General features: G+C 41.8%; 1 protein-coding gene and 1 long non-coding RNA gene across 11 annotated transcripts in view; one reads left to right on the top strand and one right to left on the bottom strand.

The window, feature by feature from the left end:
- The window catches only part of Asap1 (ArfGAP with SH3 domain, ankyrin repeat and PH domain 1), a 283124-nt gene that overhangs the window by 97357 nt on the left and 158145 nt on the right, over window positions 1-27622 (bottom strand). For all 10 annotated transcript variants that reach the window (XR_007592334.1, XM_050145405.1, XM_050145409.1 and 7 more), the window contains 2 exons: window positions 21780-21852; window positions 6412-6557 (listed from right to left, as the gene is read on the bottom strand). Coding sequence is in view for 9 of the 10 variants with exons in the window: in XM_050145405.1 (XP_050001362.1) it covers window positions 6412-6557; window positions 21780-21852 (219 nt within the window). In the remaining variant the exon portion in view is untranslated. The remainder of the gene's footprint in view (window positions 1-6411; window positions 6558-21779; window positions 21853-27622) is intronic.
- Window positions 4543-25124, top strand: LOC126503597 (uncharacterized). Its single transcript, XR_007592335.1, has 3 exons — window positions 4543-4824; window positions 21410-21767; window positions 22714-25124. It is a non-coding gene; the product is annotated as an uncharacterized lncRNA (long non-coding RNA).

Genomic DNA, 27622 nt, shown 5'->3' with positions numbered 1-27622 from the left:
TGTATAAAATTATTCAAAAGGATTATTACCATTAAAATGTCAGACACTAAAATTATCTAGTAATATTTATTTTTTATCTTTTCCCATACTCCCATTTATGTGATAGTAAACATATGTAACAATCATAATAAAAAGAATACACCTCAAATCCTTTCCCCTTGTTAATCAGCCTCCACCCGCATGGAGAGACTCACTAACAGAATGTACCACAGTACTAACTGGTGACCAGTCACACCAGCGCATGACGGGCTACGTAGTACAATTATGGATTTTCTTTCTGTGAAAAGAAGAGACCTTAGATGGGGAGCCCAGAAGCGACAGATACATCTACAACACAACTCCTTCACCTAATTGTCACGGAACATCATCAAAGAGAGGATGGGAACGATGACGCGAGCCAAAGGTCAAAGAAATCTGTTGTGAGATTGTGCCTTCTAGAAACGATGGGGAAGCTTCACCTCTGATATCTCAATAACATGGCTACCTAAACAAGACCTGAACTTGTTCTAAATCCACCAGACAGGAACCTCACAGTCGTATCCTCTAGACAAAGAACTGGAGGCAAAAAGAGAATGTTCCGAGTGGGAAATGGTCTCCTGAGGAATGAGCCCTTCCTTTATTCCCACACTGAGCAGTCAGACCTGGAATCATACATACTACACTAAATGGGCTGGGCAGGTTGGCAGGTTATTCTCTCTCCTCTGTGTGTGTGTCTCTCTCTGTCTCTGTTTCTCTCCCCGACAGCAAACACTAATAATAAAACAGGGGTCATGAGTTTGAGAGGAAACAAGGGGTCCAGGACATAGGAGGGGCTGAAAGAAGAAAAGGGAAAATGATATAATTATATTTTAATTTGAATTACAAAAAAAGGTGAGATCTTCAAAGATGCATCAGAGTTCAGGGCACCACCAGTCATTCACTTACCACTGGGTATAACTATCATTCCAACTCTATTCTGTTTAACATTTCAAAGAAAATTCTCAAAAATAATGTGATAAAAATCTAGATCCAATGTATGTTTTCAGCTATTTTCATCTGGAGGGAAAGAAACTTAACATAACAAAAACAAAACAAAACAAAAATAATCCTTAATCCAAACCACAACATTCTGCAGTCAGAAACTGTAAACAGGAAGTGCTCTGCAGCTGCGGAACTTTCTGCTCTGCTCCAGCAGCTCTGAAGCAATAACTGCCCTCAACTGCTAAATGACTAGCAGCAGAGCCGTGCAAAGGCGGGCAGAGAAAAGAGTCCTGGTGGACGAGACTCCATCTGGGCACAGGTCAGTATTGTTAACTACGGTCTCCACACAGCTGTAAGCCACTGCAGCACTGACTCCGGGGGCACAGCATTTAAATGGTGTCTTCTTACCACGGAGGATCAATTCCCCAGTGTGATTTTGCAGTTTGGGAACTTTAAATGTATGCGATGCTGTCTGTCAATGCTTTAACTTCCTTTGCTAGGATCACAGGACCAGCCAGCACTGTCCAGCAAACAACCATTTTATTGCTTTCCTTTCAAAGGTTAAAGACATGAACTCAATCTTGGTACTTCAAGTTAAGTTTCAAAGCTGGGGCAAAGGACTGAGGCAGTGGTGTCTGCTTAACAGATCAAAGCTGGACCAGGCTGCCAGGTTCTCCCAGTATCCTCTACTTGTTACAGGGTATGACTGGCATACCTCATCCTCCACCCTCAACTTTCTAGCCCAGGGGCTGGGCCGCCCTTCCCCCAGAGGCTCTTCCCTATAGAATCCAGACATTTTGGTTACCCTTTCCCTTTTTGGACCTTTGGCCTCCTTGCTGCTGTACCTGTTTCCCCTCTCTTCCTGTCCCTTCCCTTCCCCCTCTCCCACACGGCCCAGCTCAGTCTGGACATAACCACTCTAGACTCTACCAAATGTCCCCGACTCTGTGATTTTCCATATATGTATCATAAACTTTCCCCTCTATCATACCTCAGGGAAGTCATGGCCTTTGCTCTCCTTTTTATTTCTTTTTTTCATTCACTGTGTATTTAATAAAATAAAAAACAAAATCAAATTCAGGAGTGGTCTACTTTTATCAATTTATTTTAAGAAAGTGCACTAAAAAGAAGTCCTTCTCACTAATATATTAAATGTTAAAGGGGCGGCAGGGTAGGAGGGATGGAAGGGACCCACATCGCCACAGAAGAACCACACGCTACATAGGTGCTTTACACAACTTCTGAGAATGCTACCACAACAGAAACTTTTAGAGGAAAGGGGCTCAGATATGTATTCTCTCATGGCTAAATCCCTCTTTCGTAGTCACAGTATCTGTACAGAACCTCAATAAAAAGCAATAAGTGCATTGTGAGTGATATGGCAAGGAGGATCATCAATCTCATTTTACAAAATTGATGAAACCAAGACATCTTCCAAGGCTTACAGGGAAGCAGCGGCTAGTAACCTTTGCTTTGAACCCTCTACAGACATGTTAAAGGAAACAAGGAAACCAATTCATGTCCACATGTCTCTGGATCCTTACCACTAAGAGGCAGCATTTCCTAGACAAAAGAAACCTAATAGACCAACTTCAGGAAGTACAGAGCAGATTCGTCTGGCTTCTCAGAATAAGAACCTCATAAATGATGTTAGAAAAAGAAATTTACCAGGAGGGAATAATTGGCTCACAAGACCTAGGGAAGTGCAAAGGAAGCAAGATAAAGGCCACACACCCCAGCCACCTCAGGGCCCAAGAGAGGCCAATGGACTTTGGTTTTGTACATTTCTTTTACAATGAAAGTTTTACATAGTGATGCTTTAGTAAACATCTGCTCTTCCTTTCAGGCTACAATTTAATGCTTAGACTTTGATTTATAGCTTGAAAAATTTTAACTCATAAAAATTAGAAAACATAGTATAGAGCAACCCAGTTTACTCTTCAACCAGCTTCCCCAGAAACAACAGCTTATCTATTACTTTTTAAAATCTAGAAGCTGACCAAAGTGTGACAGTGACTAGATTACAGACCTCATATGAACCCCACCAGTTCCTGCACAAGCTTTTCAGTCTCTTAAGCAGCAGCAGCCATATCTTTGTACACAGTTTTAAGGAAGGTGTGATTATTTGTCTCTATGAAAAGCCCAGGGCTTAACTTGGACCACAGAAAAGATGCTTTGCTTCCCTGTGTTGGGTGGGTTAGCAAGGCACTCAGAGGCAGCAACAACTGTTGCTCACATGGACCCGGGGACAACTCCAGCTAGCAGACCCTGCAACTGTCCACCTGATGCTGGTTTTCCAAGGATTAGGAGGTCATGGGGCTTCCACCATGATTCCAAAGAAAAGCCTGGGCCCAAGCAGTGCTGCATGCATCTCAGAACTCTGTAAGCAGCATCTGACAGGGCAATGCATAGTGAAGCTATGGGGATAAGGCAAGGCCGCTGGCGGATTCAAGGGAGAGAGAGGTGCCAGTACAATGCTCCCCTTGTCAGGAAAAGCTACAGTCATATGCAGTCAGTCCCAGAAGAGTGAACACATAGACTTCCAACGTTAGTGAAAATGATAATTCTATGGCTCCTTACCAGGAATGCCATCACCCATCCTCAAATGGAGAATATTTACTTTTATTTTCTTAATAACGAAATAAACTAGCTCTTCAGCAATTTCTCTTTTTAAAAATTTACCTTAGACTTGTATTCTATGAAGGAGAGAGGACATGTCAAAAAAAAACCAAAATACAAAAACCAACCAACCAAATCCTAAATGAAAAAGAAGCAAAAACTAACAAAAATCAAAAGAAAACAAAACAACAACAATAACAAAATACTTGGACTAAGTATATCTTCCAAAATAGCTACACCAGCAGCCTAATTCCACCCTCTGCACTTCCACTCTGTGTATATGTCCCTGCCACTGTAGAGTCTCATACTCTCTTTCCCAAGCTAGAAAAGCTTCCTGGGTTCTCAGACAGTTATAACCAAAGTGAGGGTGAGTCTTACTTCACTTCCTTTCCTACTATCAGCCTTAGTGTTCATGCTTATGACCGTATAAACAACCCTGCAGCAAGTTGATGTGGGAGTGGTTTCTTATTAATAAAGAAACTGCCTTGGCCCATTTTATTGGATAAAAAATTAGGTAGGCGGAGTATACAGAAGAGAATTCTGGGAGAAAGAAGGTTAGTGGAAGAGTCGCCATGATTCTCCCTCTCCAGACAGATGCAGGTTAAGATCCTCTCTGGTAAGCCAGCTCTTGGGCTACACAGAATATTAGAAATGGGTTAGAACAATATGTAAGAGCTAGCCAATAAGAAACTGGAACTAGCCGGGCCAGGCAGTGTTTGAAAGAATACAGTTTCCGTGTAATTATTTCGGGCATAAGCTAGCCATGCGGGTGGCCGGGTGCCGGGGACGCAGCCCTGCCGCTCCTATTTCAACAGCAAGTGGCAAGCAATACCCTGAAGGAAGAGGGAATGAGATTTACATAGTCTAACAGTTAAGAGACACATCATGGACTTGCTAAATCAAAAAGCACAGTAACATTATGTCTTAAGTTCACATTGTCTTTTTCTAAGCTTTGGGAAAAGATCAAGTATTTTATATGCAATGTCTTTTTTTTCAGATCACACGATTTATTATTTATGACTTATTCAATGACATAAACCACCAATTAAAATTAAACTGTCAGAAAAACAGACACATGCATGATTTTTTAATACAAGAAAAAGCTCATTTTGACTGGCCAAACACTCAGGCTAACAGACCACAGGAATGCTTTTCAAAAGGTGGTGTAGTCCTCTACGGTAAGCGGTTTCTATCAGATGGATTTATGACAAGATTACCACCCAAGGCCACGGAAGCCCATCTAAGGTGAGGGCATGAGCTTAGGCTCCAGATCCCTAGAGGATGCACAAGTGCAGTGCTGGGGAGGTGGGAGGGGGTAAGATGCCTCTTCTCTAGGAGAGGAAGACTGAGGAAAATATGGTAATGAATCACCTTGCTGTGTAACCCCCCTACCCCTTAAGACTGAGATGATACCTGATTAAATCAAATCAAAGGCAAATGTGACAGTTCTTAAGAGTTCTTGGACAGTTTGCCAAACCAACCACACACATGCTGGAGCCCGGGGGTGTGCATGCAGCTAAGGCCTGGTGATACCCAAACACGGTACCTGGCAAACAAAACCCTGACCACTGTCAATCTGTGTCTGCCTTCTTGGGTCAGTATCTTTAAAGAGCTATGTCTTAAGATTCCTCCTGCCATCTACTTTCCTTAAATCTTAAAACACTTTTCTTGACAGGACTTGTCTGTGTGGGGGTGGGCAGGGGGTGCTGAAAGGAGTTAAGGGAGGTTCCTTATTTCGAGAATGAAGATGCATAGCCAGAGCTATCTTCACACATGGAAGACATAATACAGACCGGGTGCACTGTCAACTGCATGCTTGGCACCGAAAGCTTCACTCTTTTAACCAGCTAAAACAAAGCTGTACGTACAGATAGGGCCTCCACAGGTCTCCATCGGATGGTGTCCTAGAGCTAAAGAAGAAGTGGACACATGCTCTGGTCCCTAACCCAGAAGCAATCTGCAACCGATAAAACACAAAGGAAAATTTGTTTTTCTCTAAGGGAGTCTCACTGGAGAAACAAACCACACTCTTTAGGGTAGGCCTCATGCCCAGCAGTAGACGCCAACAGAAAGCGATCTCGATGCTACCTTTGCAGGTTCTTTGTCTGACAATGTCATGTCCTGGCTTTTTAGTTTCTGCCTGTTTTAAATTTTTTTTTAATCTTATTTTAAATTTATTTTGTATGTATTTTTAGTCTCTCTTTTTACCCTAATGGTCCTTTGGATATGTATTAGAGCTTCCAGTTTAGTATTTTTATGGAATTCCTGAGTGCATAAATGAGTATATCTCTGAATCTGTATCTGTATCTTATGGCTTTTTGGGGGCCTCTCCGCTTTCTTTTTATTTGTTTTGTCCTCTGTCAATGGTATGTTAGTTTTTGTCTTATCTCATTTTGTTTGCTTATTATCCCTTACAAGCCCATTTATTTTTCTATCGAGACAGAAAGGGAGTGGAAGTAGGAAGGAACTGCAAGAATTAGAGGGAGGGGAAACCATAATCAGGATATATTATGTAGGGAAAAATTTATTTTCAATAAAAGGGGGAAAAAAACCCTAAAACAAAATCTACAAACAGATATCTTAAAACAGTAGCAATGGTAGAACATAGAAGACAGTTACGTGGTTTCTCTCCCTTTAGTAAATTCATGCTGCTAGTGGCAAGAATACAAGGATAGAAATTCTACCCTGAGATTTGTGAAAAGCAATGACACCTACAGTACTGTACAGCCTATTATTATTATTATTGTTATAGTTGAGGTGAGGGAGCAATGACTTCTCTCCACATGCGGTGGCAAGCCTAAGTTGTGCTTCATTATATATGAGAAGACTTACCAGATTTTTCAGCAGCGTGGACAGTTCCTTTGTAAGTGTAGAAAACTTGACAAAAGCGGTGCCAAGGTCAGGGTTGTCTCTACTTAAAAAATTACTTCCAAATTTATCGAGAACTTGTGCATAGTTTTCTTCATTTTGTACATGATCTAAAAAAGAAACAAAGAAGAGGTACGGGCTGTTATTTGTCACAATGCAGAGTTCTTTTGAGTGCTGACAACTGGAACCTCTCAAAAGGAAAAGCAGAGAAAAGAGCATCAGTTGTTTATTGAACACGTCTAGAGGTTGGCAGTACACTGAACGCTCTTTTCTTTTGAGACAGGGTCTAATATATAGTTCAGGCTGGCCTTGGGCTTGCAACATCTTTCCTGGGGTCCTCTCTTGTGATTACAGGTGCATGCCACCACACCTGGCTCCAGCTCATGCTCTCTCCTCCCCCACCTCCTGTTTCCTCCATAGCACTAAGCTCATTCATATACCAACTCATCCACTTTCTCTCCAGTTATTTAAAGGAAAAATTCTTATCACATTCTCCAGCAATTAAGAAACTATGAAGAAACTTCTCATTAGAAAACTCAGTCTTAGCCAGGCGTTAGAACACCTTTAGTCCCTTTACTTGGCAGGCAGGGTCAGGCAGATCTATGTGAGTTTGAGGGCAGCCTGGTCTATAGAGCGAGCTCCCAAAACAGCCAGGGCTACAGAGAAATCTTGTCTGGAAAACAAAAATGAAAAAAAATAACACCCCCCCCCCAAAAAAAAAGAAAAAAAAACACACCTCAGTCTTGGAATGCAAAAGATAACCTCAAGTATTTTAACACATCTCTTTCTCTGCATCTAATCTTGATTCCTTTATTTTGTTCATTCTCTAGGTCTGCAGAACAGCACTTGTAAAATTTCTGTGCTTACTTCCCTAGTGGCATACAAAAAGCCTTCTATTTAGGGATAAATTTTCCTTCTAGTTCTTGTTTTCAAATATACAAACTGAGACCAACCTTGTAGGAATGTGGTGCCCAGGAATTGACAGGAAGCACACAAACATTTCTCAGTAGTGGATACACAAACAGTAGCCCCTACCCTCGTGAAGCACCTTCTGTCATGTCTTCCAGGCCATTATCTACGCTGTCTTGACCATCCTCCACCTCATGGCTGCTCCTCTCCACTGTCTTTACATCTATCTGACCTCATCATATTGGAAAACCTCTCTCTCTAGGACTTTTATTATTTTCTATCTAGGTTTACTGCTTTGAGATCTCAAGTCTTACCACTTTACATGATTTGTAAAAGTTCTAAACCCAAAGCCCACCCCTAAAACATAAACTTACATATCTAAGTAGTTATCTGATACATCCGCTTGGATGCCCAATCAACAGGCTACGTGGCAACTTGAGTCTTCTTCCCCGGGCCTTTTATCTCAGTTAGTCGCTGGCAAACAGCATTAGTGAAGCTGTAATGCAAAACCTGCCAAGTCATACTTGACTTTTCTTTCTCACACCTTGTACCTCAGAGTGGCCAAAGAAAGCCACTTACTACTGAGTATACCAAGATACAACCCAGTCTGACAACTTCCCATCACCCCAGGCTGATGACCTACCCAGTATCCTCTTTTCTACTGGACTCTTGGTTGCTGCTCTTGTTTGTTACTGAAGCAGCATCCTGCATGGCCCTATTAGACCACACAGCAGATGTTAACGCCCATCACACACGTAACCACTCAGGAGGAATCCCAGGCTCGTGATCTTTACAGGCATAGGGAAAGGAGCACAGTACCTCCCATATCCTGGAGCAAATGTGTGGCAGCTGCCTTAACTGGCAGCTGAGTTGGAGGCGATATTCCTTTCATGTGCAAGCTTTTCAAATATTCCAGTTTAGGTCAGATCTCCATCTCTCTATTCTTTAGTTCTGGTATACAAAGAATCTGCCACAGCAATGCCTGGTATATACACTAGGTGAATTGGTGACAAGTGTCCATTAGAATTCTAAGCCTTCCTTTGGTTAGAAGGAACCTTCCCTAGCCTGTAATTCCTGTAATTCTGCATAGCTTTTCACGTTATCTGTATACCTCTCTCCATACGAGGCATGAATTGCCTCTGGTCACCTCTTTCTCCCCACTCAACAGACAACGCTGTAGATTTCCCAAGGGGCTTAGGGTGAATTTCAGTTTGGCTTAGTAAGAATTTTTTAAGTCCTCTGAAATTTCTTAGGTTATTTAGCCCCAGTTAATCTACTGAAATGAAATGCTTAACTTTCAAACACTCCTCAATAACTAACTGTACAGGAGCAATGGGCATTCATGAAACAGAACACTGGCCTGGGGAATAATGGGCAAGAAGCATTACTGTCAACCAGGGAGACCAGATGAAGTCCCCAAAGCCTTTTGCTCATCTCAGCATTAAAAATTCATGATGCCTGCAGTGGCTGTAAGCATTTCTGGCTGAGATATTAAGAAAAGATAAAAAGCAGCTCGGGTTACTCCTCGGAAAAATAGAAAGGCCACATCAGCTCAACAACAGATTGTGTATGTCTGCCCGAAGCCAAGCTTTCTGCCTGGGCCACAGAAGCCAACTCACCACTGAGAATCCCACCTAACACTTCTTTCTGCTTTTGCAACCCAGTGGGAAACAATGAGGTTCACCTCAACCCTCCCAGGGGAGAAGACACCTCAGTGCTAAGCAGTATACACTGGCACAGCAGCATTCTGCTTGTTTACTTGAAATAGTACTATGTTGCAAATGAAACGCATGCAAATGTGTAGGTTAGCAGAGTATCTGCTACTCACTACCCAGATTCATAAAGACATTATTACGAATTGGTTCTGGAACCCCTTCCTGGGCATCCCACACAACTGCAATCTCTTCTCTTCCTCCCTTGACATCTATTACCCTGAAATAGAATTTCATGCAGAGGTTAGAAAGAATTATGAGAAGCCTGGCAGATCAGTGATGATGACTCACTGCAAAATCAGGCAGAGAGAGGTCATGGGAGGGAGGATTTGATTTGTGTTGAGAATGTTCTCTGGCCTAACTCTCTCTCTACAATATCTTATTTTCCTCATCACCAGATCTCTGCAAAGATGTGATAGATGAGAGGCAGAGAGACAGACTGGGTAAGGTCTAGGTCATAGATCTGGACTACCCATGTAGTGCCTGTGAGTGCATATGCATGCATCAATTGAGTGTGCTTCCAAACACTGTGATATGTCATATATATGTAATATTCTGTTATAGACACAGATATTAAAATATAGGGTATAGTGAGTTGAATTTTGGCATAATAACACTAATGGTGGGAGTAGCATAAGCAAAGGGGCGCCAGTCGTTGTTATTTCGGAGCCATATGTAGGATCTAACAGCACAGGACCTGCTCTCATGTATTTGAAGTACATTTTAGCATATTGTAGTATGAATTCTACTAGGAACAATTTACTGAAAGCATTCCCCCGGGCCCCTCCCTCACCTCACAAAATACCGCTACCTCTGTACAAAACTAAGAATTCTCCGGGAAATTCTTTTCCAGTGTGTAACAAGAATGAGAGGCAGTGGCACCGCTCTCTGGTGGAGGAAGTACCCAAGGCAGAGGCAGAGGGAGGCCATACTAGAGAACAGTCAGTCATTTTAAGGTACTTCAGGGATACAGGAAAGGAAGAGGAGATAAAGGTTTTAAGGGAGACCATCACAGAAATAGGTTTGTAACTAAATGCCCTCATCACTCCAAGAGATAAGAAAGCATAAAAAGATCCTTTATGATCTGTACTGGGAGACTTAGAAATAGTACCACAAGGGGCAAGAGCCTTGGACTACTAAGACAGTGAATTATGGGGAGGAACAGGGAGAATGTAGAGACTATTTTGGAGAGGTTCAGGATTAATATGGGGAGGTACATAAATTCACAGAGCTCATGCCCTCACACACATGCTAAGTAATTCCTTCCCCAATTGATCTAACTCTCTGACAATCCTGTTTGCAGGTCCCAATCACTTAGAGAAAAAACTCTACCCAGCTCCACTGCAAAATCTGAAGTGGGATGAAATTTTATCCAACGCCCAACTGTTCAGTTCTTTGGCCAAGCGGCCCTCTCTAAGCCTTACCTGTAAAATGGAGACATCAATGGTATTTACCTCATAGGGTCAAGATATTTTAGGACAAATGGTTGTCATAGAAACACAGAAAGTAAGTGACAATGTTACCACTGCTGCCCTTGCTCACTGCAGTGCAACTGGACGTGTGGCATAGGTACCGAAATCACGAAACTAAGAGCTCATCCCTGAGACTTGAGAGTGTGCTTGAGATGTGCTGCAGGTTCTATCCCCAATGGACACCTTAAGAATTTCATCAGTAATTCACAAACAACAGTGATAACTAAGCAGGCCTTTCTCTGATGGCTATTTGCTTGTGGGAGAACTTACCATACCTCCAGACTGGTGTGCCAACCTAACATTTGGCAACTGCCATTTATAAAGCACCGATTACGTACTGGGATCCATCACAGTATATACCCTAAGACCCATACAATATTCCTTCAAGGCATTATTTTTATTTATGTGCACATGTGTGTGCCTGCACACCTGTGTGTGCATCACACGTGTGCAGTATCTACAGAGGTCAGAATAGGGTGTTGGATCCCTGGGACTGGAGCTACAAGAGGGTATTAATGCCTAAGTTGAATTCTGGGAAACAGACTCTGGTCCTCTTAACTTCCGAGCCATTTCTCCAGCCATAAAGGCATTGTTTCATAGGTAAGTGGAACTGAGGGTTGAAGCCAGGTTTACAGATCAGCTACGCTTGATTTCAAACCACACCTCTTTGCTGACCCAACTCAATTAAGACTATCCTATATGCCAGAACAGCGTGTTAACACCAACTCAGAATCTACTACATGAAAAGTTTGGGGTCAGTGCCAGGAATCCAACAGACTTCTTTGTCCCTTAGAAATACCAACAGTGCAATAGCTATAATTAGTTGGAATTAAAGTCTGTGATGAGTGAAGGTGCCAGAATTATGTGTAGGACCCCTTCTATATTAACTCCCTAACTCCCCCAATTATACGCTACTATCTCCACCTTCGCTTTAAACGTGTCAAAGGGCTAAGAGAGGCAGGGCTAAGAGAGGTGAAACAAACTTCCCAAGGTCACATAGATAATGAGAAGGGAAGGCAGGGCCAAGGCCTGGTTCCTAAAAGGACCTGAAAACCTGGTATCTTAGTTCTACTCCTTATTGTCTGGTCCTGGGCAGATGACAATACTTGTGAGTACCTCAGTTCCCTCATGTATAAAGGCAGGTCTAGTAAGACTCACCTGGCCACCGACTGCTAAAGTGTCATAATGAATAGTAGCCATCTTTCACAAGAACAGCAAGCCCACAAAAAACCTAACAGCTTCTCTCTGTTTGGGGAGTGTTAAGACCTTAAGTGAAGTCACCAAAAACCCATATCTAAGTACAAACCCTAGTGTGGCTTAGGTATTAGTTGGCAGAGGAGCACAGAGCACTAGCTTGGGGCATAGAGAGAAGATCTGAATCCCTGCTCTAGTCCTGGTCATGTAACCTTAGAAAAATTACTTAAGTTTTTAGGGTCCCCAGTTCAGATGTGAAATGGTATGTCTATAAAATACAAGGCAAATTTCTAGTATGTATACATTTAAGTCAATGATTCTGACACTGAGTTAAAGTGCCAATGCTAATAATGGGTATCAGATATAAGCCTAATATCACGGTATACTTTGGAGAAGAAGAATGTGCCACAAGCAGTTTCTGGCATATGAGGTGTTTAAGTACTATCACTAATTCCAAAGTAAGTTTCACTTTTGTGTCTTCTTCTTACCTCTTCTTTCTTAAAGGTCTGGCCCTTCCTTCAGGGTCTTTATTCTCTTCTGTACAAAAAGTCTAAAGTAACATATGCTTATTATCTTGTGAGCCAGCGCTTAGAAATTCTGGAGGGAAGAATGGCTATGTGCATGCCCACATACCACCTATAGAGCCTACACAAACATCTCTTCCCTGAAGTGCCACCAGTTCCGGGCCTTCCCCGTTCAAACTCAGTATATGTCCACTTTTCCCTTACTTCTTGTAGCTTTACACCATTTATGATGTATCTGATTCCCAGAGCTCAGTCTGGCTACAGTGAGTGCTCAATAAAATGCTTATTGTGGATAATGAACAATGTTCCTTCTCTCAAAAGGGGTACATTTGTCAGGAGCCAGGCATGGGAGCCATAGTAAAAAGGAACATAAGCTGCTATAGACATTGTAGTGCCAGAAAAAGGGAAAAGGACACACTCTCTTCCGCCTCATACACACCTTACAGCATGAATCACAGCGTTAAATCTTAACTGCTTGTTTTGCAAATTTTAATTCATAAGCAATTATAGAGATACAAAGATAAAAACTGTAACGTCCTCTTCCAATCCAACCTCTTTCGTTTCCCAACACACACACACAAACACAGGCACTTTCCTTGTATTCATCTCATTTTTTAAAAAATACCATGGCTTCCTTTTGTCCTACTGAATAAAGACCAGGAAATTCAACATTAAGCACAACTTAATAATTATGTCAACTCTGGTGATGTTTTGCAGCAAGCTGTGGTGCTGGTTACATAACAGTCTCTCTACTAACAATCTTCCAAGTTGTTTGCAGCTTTCCCCACTGAAACCCAACACTTCAACAATTTCCAAACACAAGCTTGTACATGCTGCTGCCGTCTCTGGAAAGATACACACAAACATGGGCTCACAGCGGATATATGTACACTCTAGTCTTAGAATTGCCATTTCTTTTGGAAGAGGCTGACTGCAGCAATCACATCTCCAACAGCAATGCCTATATGACAGGGCCTCTTTCTCTGCAAATGCACTCACACCTACAAGTACTGCCCTGCCCTTAATTTCTGTACCACAGACATGAAAAACAGAACCACAAAGAGCCCACTTTTCTGAACTTTACTGTCTGTTAACATTTCCGTCTCTTTCCTTTACCTACTTAGTCTAGTTTTGAATTGCTTGTCTTTCTTACCAGTCTGCGAGAAGAATGCCTTATATAGAGGAGAACTATCTTTGTAGCATGTTGCTAATTGTGATGTATAACTTCTGGTTTTCCTTCATGATGCAGACTATAAATCAATAAGGTCCTGTGCCTAACACAGTGCAGAAATTCAAAAATTTACCATCTTTTTGTCAGAGCTGGCAGTCTGACCTTCCCCAACAGAGGGAGGTATCCTATTCTCAGACCAGAGAGAAAACTCTGCTGAAGCCAGAAGACTCTGCAGAGACAGGCACTGCTGGCAACTCCTTTATCTACTGGCATAGCTCACACCCTTTTGGGCTGAAGACTTTTCAGCAAGGTTGTCTGGGCTTCAGTCATGTGATATGGGCTGAAGTCCTGAGAGTTCCTAGAGGATAAAGCACAGGGGGGTGTGGGGCGCCACATCCCTCTCCACAACTCAACACCAGCACCTTACATCTGGAGCCTTTGTAATGTGCTCTATACGAAGCAGGTAGACATGTTTCCAGGAGTTTTGGAGGTTAAGCAAACTAACAGGGCCTGAGGAAAGGGCTGTGGAAATCCTGATTCACAGATGGTCACTTAGAAGCATGAGTGAAAACCACTCTGGGTTCTGGAATTGTGTCAGAACCCTGAGCCAGTCCCACCCAGGAACTGAGGCCCTATGTGGGAATGTCAAAACTTAGTTAGATTAGAGGTTATCTGCTACAGAATGTTTTGCATTTTTGCTTGTGGGACCTGTGTTGTCAGTCTATGATTTTCTCTTATAGAGCAAGCATTTTCTATTTGTCTTTATTTTGTTTACATTACACTGTCATATAGAAAAAATTAAATTCCATCTAGTTCAGGATATCAGTTGTAATCCAAACAATACTGGTTTTCCTACCTTCTGTTTTTTTTTTTTTTTTTTTTTTTTTTTAAAATACAGGGTCCCGGTGTGAAGNTGGTTTTCCTACTTTCTTTTTTTTTTTTTTTTTTTTTTTTTTTTGAGGCAGGGTTTCTCTGTAGCTTTGGAACCTACCCTGGAACTCCCTCTGTAGACCAGGCTGGCAGAGATCAGCCTGCTTTTGCTTCCTGAGTGGAGGGATTAAAGGTAAGCGCCATCACCACCTGGCCCTACCTTCTGCTCTTAAACCTACTCTTTAGTACAATACTGAAGGGGCTAGAAAGATGACTTGAGAGAGCACTGGCCCTGCAGAAGATCCGACTCTAGTTTCTAGCACCCACGTCGGGTGGTTTATAACTTGTAACTCCACCCGCAGGCTAATCCAATGCCTGACACCCATGAACACTCTCACAAAGACACACACACATACATATAAATTTTAATGATAAAAAGCCTTTAAAAACTTCGAACTGTCAATTAAAAGTATTATACGTGTTTACAAAGCAGGAGATGGGATCTGAAGAATATTTTTATTCTTCTTAGGAATACTAAGGACTGAACTTGGGGCCTTACATGCTATGTAGGCAACCAATAAACTAAAATTCCCAGTTTTCATTAATTAAAATACTCTCTTAAACATTCTAAAAAATTAGTGTTTTCTTGATACTTAGTCTTCAATAAATGCATTTGTATAGCATGAGAAACAGCAGTCCTCTGTATGAAAACACACTACTTTTAACCGGGTTTATACAAATCACCCATTTGGGATCTGGTTAACAAAACAAAAGCAAAACTTGAAGGCAGAGGTCATAATTCATGAGATGATAACTAAGCAAATGCTTGATGATAAGTAGCTGTCTAATAAGCAGGTATGGATAAATAACATTTGAGGCAGGAGATAACACACCATCTATGCACACGAGTATAAAGGGTCAAGAAAGCTTGTATTTGGTTGAATGGGCAGTGTTTTAGTCACTGTTCTATTGCTGTGAAGAGACACCATGACCATACAATTCTTAAAGAAAGCATTTAATTGGAGCTTACTTACACTTTCAGAGCTCATCAATAATTTTATTTTATATTTGTCAATGATGAGAATTTTACTTCACATAAAAACGAACACAAAATTCAAGAAGTGTATTTAGGGTCATATGAGAAATTGTTGGAAATTCTGTCCTAATATTCCAAGCAAAATTTCAATTAAGCAATTTTTAATGAAACATGTCAGTAACTCAAGTAACAGTTTATAAAATCAAACATTCTAAGTGTATAATCCAAAGATACACTAATTTGACATTACATGTTAAGCAATGATGATAGGAAAATATTCAGAGCATCTTGTAACTAAACCATTAGATTCCGTATGTACACGCTTGATTTTGAATTAATTTTTGGTGTTGCACATTAAAGACCATTTTACCATTGCCAAATTGTTCACAACCGCAACATGGGGTGTCTCAAGCCAGTTTAGGAAGCCAGGCATAGGCTAGGACCTGGTTTGAGCACACATTCTCCAGGTGTGGCACACTGAAAACCATTTTTGAACATACAGCCCTGTCAGTAAAACATGAAAAAGCATATACTTCCAATCAATGCTGGTTTACTTAACATATGTGATACTTCACCTAGTTCAAAATGTCTGTGAAAGGGGTAGGATTTCAGCAAGTTTCAGGGACAACACAACCCTGATCTGGATTCCCCGTGTAGAGTGTCATACCCTGGTTTTCCACTACAGTGAAGAGCCACATCTTCACAGGAAACAGAATCCTCGTTCACAGAGATAAAAACATCAAAAGTGTGGTCAAAGAGCAACTTAGAATGAGAGGCCAGGTGCAGGAAGGCCTAGAACCCTGACTGTATTCGTCCAGTAGGGACTGTTCAAGGCTGAAAGGTTGTCTGTAAAGATAATTACACAGGGTCTGGCAAGATAGCTTGGAGGTTAAGAGCACTGTCTGTTCTTCCAGAGGACCCAGGTTCAATTCCCAGCACCTACATGGCAGCTCACATCCTCTTCTAACCTCCTCTAGTACCTGGCAAGCATGTGGCACACACACATTCATTCAAGAAAAATATCCATACATAACAATAATAAATTCAGTTATTATTCAAATACTTAAAAAATCAGAAATGTTAAATTTTCTAAACATAGAACAACTGATTTTGTAGTCTTGTAATATTTTTCCTTTCCAATCTTACTATTAAAATATTAATCCATTTATCTGCTTATGCCTGTTAAGATCATAATTAAAATTAGTATTATATGACATAGCCAAACACTAACATTAGCTGCCAATTCTATTTCTGAATGACTTTACACTATATCTGAAAATCTGAAAAAAGTGTTTAGAAAAGCATAAAGTTGCTTGCTTTCTATCCATTGAAAGGTTTACTATTTTACCTTTAAAACCTTAGATTTCTCTGTGTAATCTATGAACTATATCTCAAAACAGACAAACAAAATGAAGAACTGGAGAGCACCAGATGCCAATCTTGTCTAAAAAGAGCACACCATTTCTTTCCTAAAACCACTAGCAATTCTAACAGGAAGGAAACAGGAGGAAAAGAAAATAGGAAGATAACGAGAAATCAAATGTTTTCTCTCCTGCAGTGGAGACGGTTTCCAACAGCCTAGCTGTACTTGAGAGGAAAACTCTGTTGCTTACATTTGTCACCAAACTACACGCCACTTTTTCCATGAAGAAGGATTTAGAGCCCCACTTTTCAGACTATCAATGTTATTTTATTCTATGGTGTTTGTCTCTGGTGGGGGCTATATGGCTTCTCTCTTGACTCCATCTTTTTCCCAGCATACAGCCTTGCTTTCCTCACCTAGTTCTGTTCTTCCCTGCCATAGGCTCAAAGCAGTTCTTTATTCATTAACCAATAAAAGTAACACATAGACAAAAGGACCTCCCACACCATTTCTATCACATAATTACTGTGAAAAATGAAAAAAAAAATGAAAATACATTGTGAAAGAGACAGCAAGGTTCAGCTTCTTGTGGTTTTCCAGGATGAGGTCAAAAGTGGTTAGACAGGGGCAGTCTGGATTGTACTTCCAATGTATCATGGGAAGATATACACCACTGCTTTCCTCCTTTAACTCTAATTCTAAACATTAAATGTCACCTCTAAAGAATCACATGTTACTATGCTGCCCATATAGTCTGATGAAAAACCCTCTGTCCTATCTTGGCTTGTGATTACAAAAACACTACTGGGTCCCAGAAGCCTATGAGGAGCCCCAGACAATCTGAGTTTATCTCCACACTTTCAACCACAAGTACAATTTCAATGTGATCCCCATCACAGAACCACAAAGTCAACCCACAGGTCACACTGTCCACAGTTTACATTTGAGTCATTCACTCACTAATATTCACAATAAGTGAGCACTTACAGCTATTTTCAGGTAAATTTCCAATGAGAAACCCACACGGCCAACATACAACAAACATTTGATTATAACTTATTAAGCCTTGTCACATAGCAGGGAAAAGACAACGAGAACAGCATGTATAATGAGCAAAGCTGGGGCTGCTAGATGCTCATCTTATTCTTAGGTATGATACTCTGGGTAAGGTATCAGTTTCATAATCTGAAACATGGGCATGAAAACACTTATGTAATAGGCTTGCTTGTTTAGTCTGTACAGCATCAATGCCCAAAAATCACCATGTTGTCTGAGAGGCATTCCCCAACGGAGGCACACCCTGTCACACTACATAAGATCTCCTGAATCTCTTTCTGTGCATCCCTTTACAGCACTTCCTGCTTCCTTATCAAAATTACTTTCCAGATTGGTGCAAACTGCCAATGAACCATAAAATTAACAAAGACAGAGTCTCTCTGACTTGTCCTGTATATTTAATACTTGGAACAGTAGCATGTGATGAGTATTCAATTAATAACTGTTGAGCTGATAATCAAGCCAACAAGTGAGACACAACACAAAGATGAAATTTGTCCTTATGAGGGACAATGGCACGTGTAAGGAGTTCAGAGGCCAATTACCAGGTTTAGCTGCAAGTCTGATACACATAGCCAATTTATTTCTTTGTAAATCCCAGTATGGGTGCTTGCTCTAGAACAGCCTGGGGGTGTGAGTACAAGACATCAGCCCCATTTGTGTTTGCTAGGTCTTCAGGTGAATCTAATGAACAGGTCTTGGATGGGGTTAAAGATTGTAGTTATCTTCCTCTTACGATTCAGCCATTTCCAATGCAAGACTTAGACTCCTTAGGATAGAATGTTTAGTCAAACATTTAGCATATGTTCCTTACTTAATATTGTTTATGCTGGTTGTAATCCTAATTTTATACTTGGTATCTGTTCCTAGTGTATATAGTTTTGTATTGTGCTTGGAACTCTCTTATTTAGACAAGAGGGGGAGGTGATGGGGAACCTCCTTCAGCCAATTATCTTTAAGAGGCTGGACCAGGTTAGTGTGTAACCTTTTGATTACCCAGAGAAAACTAATGATCTGCCCAGGGCTTGCTCTTTCTCTGGTTTCTGCGTTACACACCTGAGGTTGGACTTCTCGTTCCTGTCCCATGAGTTTGCCCCTTATAATAAAAAATTATAACTAAAATCGTTTAGAGTTGGCTTGGGATTCTTTGACTTGCGTCCTTACCCCCCCCCCCCCTTTTCAGTAACAATCCAGGGTGAGACTTATGGGCCTAATGTGAGGGTGCTGCTCAGCAGGTACAATTAGTGACCACACACGCACACTCCTACAGCATGAAAGTCCGGGAGAACTTCCTGTGTTCAGAGAGAAAGTCTAGGTTCACTCTGCTGAATGTGTTATCTTAGTCATGTGTGGCTACTGAGTCCGAGAGGCAAAAGTTTAAATCTCGTTTGACGTCAATTAATTTAAAAACCACGGGTGAAGAGGCTACTCTAATGGACAGTATCAGGGGAAAAAGCAGGCCACACAGCTCCTACCCAGCACGGGGTCCAAACCTTCATCAGCTGTGGCCAGTCCACAAGGGGAAATACACTCTAAAGGAGAAGGCACTCGACTGGGTGCCACCCCTTCTTCCTGTCATTCTAAGGCAGCTGTGATCAAGGAAATCTGTTAGGGGGTAGAACATGAAGTCCATCGCCCACAGAAAAGAGCTCCTGAGAGCTGCTGCAGGACAGGGCGCTCCTCCCCAGGGAGAGTTCCAGCAGGACAGGTTTGGCAGTTGCTCCTGGCTCAGGGGCAGTGTCTCTGCTGACAGCTAACCTCTCCCACTCCCAGGCTGCTGCACTGCCACTTTAACTGCCGTGTTCCCACCCGTAACTTTTTAAGTACCAACTATGTGGCAGGTACTGTACAGGTTACCTCAATTTTTCCATAGAATGTCCCACACATACATCAAATATTATTTTCATATTTTATAATGAGGAAAATTTAAGATCTAGTGGAGCCATATAAAGTAGTTGAACTTAACAAGTGTGGCAAGCTACAGTACTTTTCTTCTCTTTGAATACACTACATAGTTTGTTCTTCATTTATGGACATGTTATTCTTCCTTTATGAATTCCATTCACTTTATGTTTTTTCAAATCCCAATAGAGGCTCCTGAGCATCTCCTTATATATTTTAAGAATAATTTCTTTTTACCTCACAGCATGAAAACTAAGGTACCTTTTGAAAAATCATCAGAGTTGGCTGAACCATATAACCACCACTCACGTGAAAAGCAAAAAATCAGCTCCGGGAAAGCACTCCTGTGGTTTCTCTAGTTGTTCTTTCTGCTTTCTTTCTCAAAGGGCTGCTATCTACAAAACACCCACCATATATCAGGAGTTTATCAGAACAAAGTCAAAGACGGAAGCTGTCAATTAGGTTTCTCATTTAGGTGGAAACCTAAAACAACATACAATCACTCCAGACTGAGACAACTATAATGGCTGATCTTGGCTGTCATGTCTGGAATCAACTAAAACCTAGGCAGCAGGGCACATCTATTAAGGTTTTCTTGATCAGATCACTTGAGTTGACAAGAACCACCTACGCCTGGCCACACATGCTGCTGGCAGGCGATATAAAAGAACACAGAAGTGGCTGCTTTTGCTTTTTGCCTTCTTGCCATCAGTCTTGCTAGCAGGTTCATCTGCCCTGTTGCTGAGGTACTCCTTCACTGATGTGAGAACCTATTTCTCTATTCCACTGTAGACTGATGACCAGCAGAGACATCCAGTTTCAAGGACTGAACAACTATGAGATTCTTGGCATTTCCATCAAGAGATAGCCATTGTTGAGCTAGCCAATCTAATAAATAAATACCCTTTAATATAAATATATTTTCATTCATCCTATCAGTTTTGTTGTTAAAAAAAACCCCAACTTATAAAACAGTCATTATCTATCTGCCTTTGATAAGTGCCTCAGCATTTTCTTGAACACAGAGAAGCTAGGTAACGGTAAAAAGCACGACAATGTTATATGATGTTCTAAGGTGTGGGGAGGAGGCCCAGAAGAACAAGACCATCCAGCTTCCCCTCCGGTAAGTGATTCTGAGCTCTGATGGTGGGTGGGTGAGGCAGCCAGCGAAGGGGTCAGGTATTGCCTTGTTCACACTCTTTTCAGCTCTACAACTGTATAATAACAAAATTAAAAAAGAACACTGCATTTACTGAACTTCCACAGTATAGTACATGGATCAGGAGGACTAAATCCTCTCAACAGCTCTTTAATGCCACCACCACATTTACAAATGAGAAAAGCAGAAGTTTGAGAAAGTTGAGTAAACAGTCCAGGGCAGTTCTGTTTACAATCCAGCCTCAAAGCTTGCTCTTTCTGTCACAGCCAGCCATCTTCCCCTCCCAGGTTCTCTGTGAGGGTATACACAACAGATGTCTTAGAGAAGTGAGTTGGGGCTGCAACAATGGTATCACGGTGAATAAGAGACTACCACTACTTGTACCCATTATTGTAATTGATTTGAATTGTTCTTATTCAATGACAAAATGCTGTAGTCACTGAACTGGCAAAAGTCACCGGACCAATGCTAAACATTAGTTACCTAGTTCTCTGTCATCATTGCTTAAAAGAAAAAAAAAAAAAAAAGAGAGAGAGAGAGAGTGGGAAAACTGTGAAGTAAGAATTTAACATTGTTTCCTTAACACTCCTACAGGCTCCATGGTCAGTGCTGATGGTCAATGTGGACTTAACATGTACAGGCAAATTCAAGAAGGAAGCGACTTCTCCTTGTTTAAATTAAGTCACTGGATCACAGGCTGACCAACCACACAAAGAGACCATGTGACAACCATCAGCTACCACTGTACTGAATTCTTAAAAGGATCATCATATCAACTTCAACTACAGAAACAAAAACAGGTTTTGGCTGAGAGTAGAGACAGAAGAAAAAAGGGACAAAAGTTCAATTCCCAGCCTACTTACGTTTTTCATCTGTTCGGATCTTTTGTTAATATCCTACATGTAACAGAGACAACTCTGAACATTATTTTTAAGACATGGGATCTGATTTAGTAAGTACTTACCTTGACCAGAGTTATATATTGCTTTTACAGATTTCTTCACTTTCTGTAGGGCTGTTCTATCTTGGTCTAGAGCCTAAAAGAGAAAGACAGAGGAAAAGGATGTTGGAAATTTTTTGGTATGTTAAAAGAAAAAAAAATCCACTTGCAACCTCATTTCTCCTGTTGAGCACCAAAGCACACTTACAAGGAACCAGCTGTGCCTGGCTCTGAATACATAAGGCTCATTGTTGGGTGAAATGGACAATCTGGTAACCTATCAGTACCCATGGAAAGAAAATGTAGGGAATCTTAAGAACTGCTTCCTTCTCTCCCAAGTTTATAGCCTGCTGAGGAAGAAAAGCACAAGGACACAAATACTCAGGGAATGAAATATATTTTAACATCCAGTATACATGCACCTAGAAAAAATTAGTTAACTATTATAAGCAGGAATGAGAGCTTTTCATAGTGCTTTTAAAGTTGATTATTTCTTTAACAAAAAATTCTGCCTATTAAAAGCAAACATGATACTGACTGATTAAACACAAATCCCCTTGCCTCAGCTTCCCAAGTCCTAAACAACAGGAATGTATCACCACACCCAGCCAATGACTGACGCTTTTAATCCATGTAGTTCAATTGTCATTTTCTCTTCAGCTTATGTTGTTTAGACAGCAATGGTTAACCAAGTGGGCGGGCACCTTGTCGAGAACCTACCAGGTCCTTCCCAGGATTTCTGAGCTTGGGAAAAGAGATCACAATAACCAGTCCCTTTCTACTGAAGTCAGTCTGGTTAACACCTCAGGTTCTTTTTTCTAGAACAGTTTTGTTTTTAACTGTTATTTTTAATAATTTACTTTGCATGTATAATTGTCAAGTCACAGGACCCAAAAGTGCTCAAGTCACATTTCACACTGATGAGAACTGACTCCCCAATGTATGGTTTTTGTGTCAGCAGGCGGAAGAGGACCAGAGCTTTCTGAATGCACATCCCCACTACTCCCACTGCGCCCATCATGTATGCTCTACAATTTATGCCACTAGTGCTTCTGGAGAGCCAGATTGGAAGGGACTACAAAGTTAGAAACGTTTTCAGGAAACACCATATTCCTCCATCTTGTCATAATTTCAAGAAAGGAGACAAGATCTGATCTGAGTTCACCCAGAAGTTCAACTCTAGGGGACTTCTTAGAAATTAATTCATGGAGTATAACGCCTGTGTTTACTTGGAGTTAATAACGCCAATGAACAAAGCACATGGAAGATTTCAAACTACCGTATGAGATACCATGCAGTTTCTTATGCGGGGTGTGTGGAAGGGGGAGGCAATGTCTCAGAAATTCATCTAGATGCTTTCCCAACTCATCTATGAACACAAAGAACTCAACCACAGAGCACAAAGTTCATGTACCTTTAAAGGTTTTTAAGAGCATTTCATCTGCCAGGTAATACTTACAGCTAAATATGAAGGATGCTTTTAAAAAAACAAACAAAAACCTTTTAAATTTGGCCAGTGACGAGAAGCAGTGAAGTAAAGTGTACTTTTATGAGCCCCATACTGTAGAGAGCTAGAGGATGTTGTCTTTCAAACAGGGCCTCCTCCAGAAATTACACCTCTAGATGCGCTAAAAATAAGTTCCATTTCCCTCAAGTGCCAAACAACTGCAGACTGCCTGTGAAATGTCATATGTAAAGTCAGAGGAGGGCTCAGAGAAAAATGGCACACAACGTCGACTACGCAATCGCATCAAGGTGTGACAAGATATGTGTCTGCACCTCTTCCGGTGCATCTGAAGCTTACCCCAGCAAAAGGGCAAGAGCAGGAATGCAGGCCAGGAGAGACAAGCCACTAAGCAGCACTCTTCCATAGCTCCTGCTTCAGTTCCTACCTCCAGCTCCTGATGTCCTCTGATGACAGACTGTGGTGTGGAAATGGGTCAAACAAACCCTTTCCTCCCCATGTTGCTCTTGGTCATGACCTTTTGTCAAATAAGATACCTACTCTTGGAGGTTTAAGGAGAATTCAAGATGACCATAAAGGCACATGAATCATGTCGGACGTACATCTGTCCCGTCCTCTGAGAGAGTAACTGCAGTAGTCACAAACTGAACCAAAACCCCAATAAATTTGAAAATACCATTTCTACAACTTAGGGTTTATTTTTATTCAACCAATATACATTACTAAGTATAGGTTACGGGTTAGGACGCAGACTCCAAAGTGAGTAAGATGTAGTCAGCTTACTTATGACATAAATTTGGAATAGCAAATTCAGTTCCAGGGCTTCCTGGATACAGAAGAAAGAGTGAGAAAGAGAAGTGGAGAACCAACACTCCAGTGCCCACGTGTACTAGGCATTCCTCCACATCACCTTCTCCTTTAACTCCTCCATCATGGTCATGGACAACTACTCTTCTCTCTTCCTGAACTAAGGCAGGAAGGGAGCTAAAGAAGCAGGCACGAAAGGTAAGTCAAGGCAGACATCAGAGCAGACACAGGAGCTAAGTACAGTCCCTACTGTATTAGTTGAGAAAGTGAAGCCTGGGGGCTGTGACTCAGCTGTGTGCCAGGAAGATACTGGCAGGTAGGCAAGGTTCAGTCAGGGAGCGGCAGCCCGGAGGCAGAGGAGAGGCATAGCGAGAGCAGCTGCTGTGAGAAGCGGCAAAGATGTTATCATTTCTTAGTTTCAAGATTAGTAGGAGTCGAATGAGGCTGCTACAAAAGGGGAAATTGTCAACCTAAAATAAAAGCTGATTTGCATAATGCACCCCAAAAATGGAAAGTTAATGCATCATACACAAATAAAGGCTTTAAACTGTTTATCTCACTGCTGGAGACTATTAAAAGAATTTTGAAGATTCGAGTTCTCTAGATAGTTAAAGTCCTCTGTTGTGCCTACAGCAAGAGTTGTTCAGAGCGGGTAGAATGCAATCCATGGATATATTTGTAGGTGGACAATGCTAAGTTCTTGACCCTAACTTGACGAGTTACTTCATGGTTCAAAACTGTGGCAAAGTATCAACAATAATTTTCAGTGACAAACTGTGAATGATTCCAAAGAACTAGTCCATGCCAGCAAATAACCACCAAGCTAACAACAACCTTCTATGCCAAAGAGGGGCACAACACAGAACTGAAGTTTGCCTTCCTGTGTAGGCATCAATTACCCTACGAGGCATATACTCTTAGGGGAAGGACAACATGGACCCTGCATGAGGCCAGGTATTCAGCAGATAACACAGTGTGCTTTAGCATTAAATGCATCTAAAACTACAGATCCACAGAGCCAAAGTGGCACCCCATGATGTCCATGTTTCTCTCCTGGGTGCTGGTTTAGAATCCTAGTTTCTATTCCAACTACCTGTAAAAAAAAAAAAAAAAAAACAAAAAAACCTTCTTAAACTAAGATAAATAAAGCAAAATGGTGTGGGGGGGCGGGGAGCTGGGTAATATATGTAAAACTATTTTCCAGGGGCTTGTTATGGGCCACAATAGCCCCAAGTTTCATCCTGACAGACAAAAAGTCAGTCACTTTTGTGACACATCCATGAGATGGTTTCCCTTTCTTTGGTGAAGGCCAAGGGACCTGACCAAACATACTCTCTTCAACTACTGAGGTTGCAAAGAAAGCCTTACAAGAGTCATACATGACAATGGAAACTGCATTGAGTGGTGAGCCTGCCTCCCTCCACTTCTAAAGATGGGAACTTCATTCACGGAGGGCATGAAGAACAGTTGGGGAAGCAGGGGTCAGTCTGAGCCTGCTGTCATATCCAATGCTCTTTTCAACAAATCATTCTGCCTTCTGTACAGACTGTTGAATCCACCAAGTCAAAGAGAAAAAGTAGAACCAAAGCCCCTGAGGTTAATCCTGTTACCAAGTTCAGCCAATCCATGAATTTTGTAGAGGGAAAGGCTGGGATTGGGACTCTCAGGGAAGCTCACTCTTTGAACTGGTGGCCTACCTTGTGGGGCACGCCACTTATCGTCTTCATTGGCAGAGAGAGGGTCACACTTGAGAGGCCACCAATGTTCTAGAATCACCTACCACCAGTTTTTGGGGCCAGTATGTAAAACAGAGCTTAGCTATGGAGCTGAGTACTACCGTGGGAAGCAATGCGCCGCTGTGGCTGTGAATGCAGGAAATGAGGTCACTGAGACCTGGGCGCATCCTGTCTGGCTGCCACTTTATTGACTTGGCAGCTATAGTCAACTTAAATTCCCCAGATACTAAATGGTATTGATGCTGTCTTCACACACCGGGTGAGGGCTGCTTTTCCCCTCCCCAAGGGCCTCAAATTCTTACCTTAGCCCAATTTGCCTTCTGTGTTGGCTAGTTTTATGTCAACAAGTTACCATTATCTGAGAGGATGAAACCTCAATTGAGAAAATGCCTCCATAAGATCTGGCTGTAAGGTATTTTCTTAAGTAGTGATTGATGTGGGAGGCTGGAGGGCTCAGTCCATTGTTGCTGGTACCATCCCTGGGCTGGTGGCCCTGGGTTCTATAAAAAAGCATACTGAGCAAGTCATGAAAAGCAAGCCAGTAAGCAGCATCCCTCCATGGCCTTTGCATCAGCTCCTGCCTTCAAATTCCTACCCTGTTTGAATTCCTGTTCTGATTTCCTTCAGTGATGGACTATGATTTGGAAGTATAAGCCAAATAAACCCTTTCTCCCCAACTTACTTTTTGCTATAGTGTTTCATCACAGCCATAGAAACCCCCCTTCCAGCACAGCTTCCTTCTCCAGACTGATCATAAAAATGCCAATATACATTATATACATTACTCAACCTTCACAGCCATGTACAAAGGGTTTTTACACCACTTTTGCAGAAAACTGATGCTCAGGTGACACTAGATTGTGCAGCTTGTTAAAGACAGAGGGAGGATTTTAAGCCAGATCTTTTGGAAGCCAGAGCCTCTGCCGAACAATTACAGTGCCTGTGACCTTTCTGACCTGTAGAAAAGTCAATCAAGAAGGTAGCGGGAGGGACAAGAGAGGGTAATGGAGTGATGAATATGATGAAAGTGGTGAATATGATCTCGTGCATTAGGAAAATGTCGCTATGAGACCACTATTCTGTACCTTAATAAGAAATGGGGGAGGGGAAACAACAAGGGTTCAGCCATCAGGATAGGAGCAAGGCAGCTCCAGAAACCCTTTTCTTTCCTTCTAGGTAGCTCTACGATGGAGCCTAAGAGAGAACAATACTAGCGCTTTCCTTGAGCAGCTGTCCAAGGCAGCAAAGGGTGAGAGCCAGAGCTACATGGGGAGGAGTCAACTGATGCTCACTGGGGTTATCTGATTGGATCAGACTTGAACTGCCTATAAACATGTCACTATGTAAGTTCATTGCTAAATATTCTGTCTCGCTTATGGATGTTAGTCAAAACTACAGTGGGGCTTGCCTCTTGACTTCAGGATTAAGACTTCTTCTGGAACCCCATCTTTGACACTGGCCGCCACATTCACTAGAACTGATACTGTCAGGTGTCAGGAGCACATATTCACAGAAAATAGGTTTACAGCCGGGCGGAGACACACACCTTTAATCCCAGCACTGGGGAGGCAGAGGCAGGCAGATCTCTGTAAGTTTGAAGCCAGTCTGGTCTACAAGAGCTAGTTCCAAGACAGGCTCCAAAGCAACATAGAAACCCTGTCTCGAAAAAAAATCAAAAAGGCGGTTTACAGCCGGGCGGAGACACACACCTTTAATCCCAGCACTGGGGAGGCAGAGGCAGGCAGATCTCTGTAAGTTTGAAGCCAGTCTGGTCTACAAGAGCTAGTTCCAAGACAGGCTCCAAAGCAACATAGAAACCCTGTCTCGAAAAAAAATCAAAAAGGCGGGGGGGGGGGGGG

The sequence above is a fragment of the Alexandromys fortis genome, unplaced genomic scaffold (assembly GCF_014885135.2).
Source record: "Alexandromys fortis isolate MF-2015 unplaced genomic scaffold, M_Fortis_MF-2015_v1.1 scaffold_2_1_26212458, whole genome shotgun sequence".
Taxonomy (NCBI): domain Eukaryota; kingdom Metazoa; phylum Chordata; class Mammalia; order Rodentia; family Cricetidae; genus Alexandromys; species Alexandromys fortis.
The sequence above is the reverse complement of the archived record's forward strand: the minus strand, read 5'-3'. Positions and strand labels throughout refer to the sequence as shown.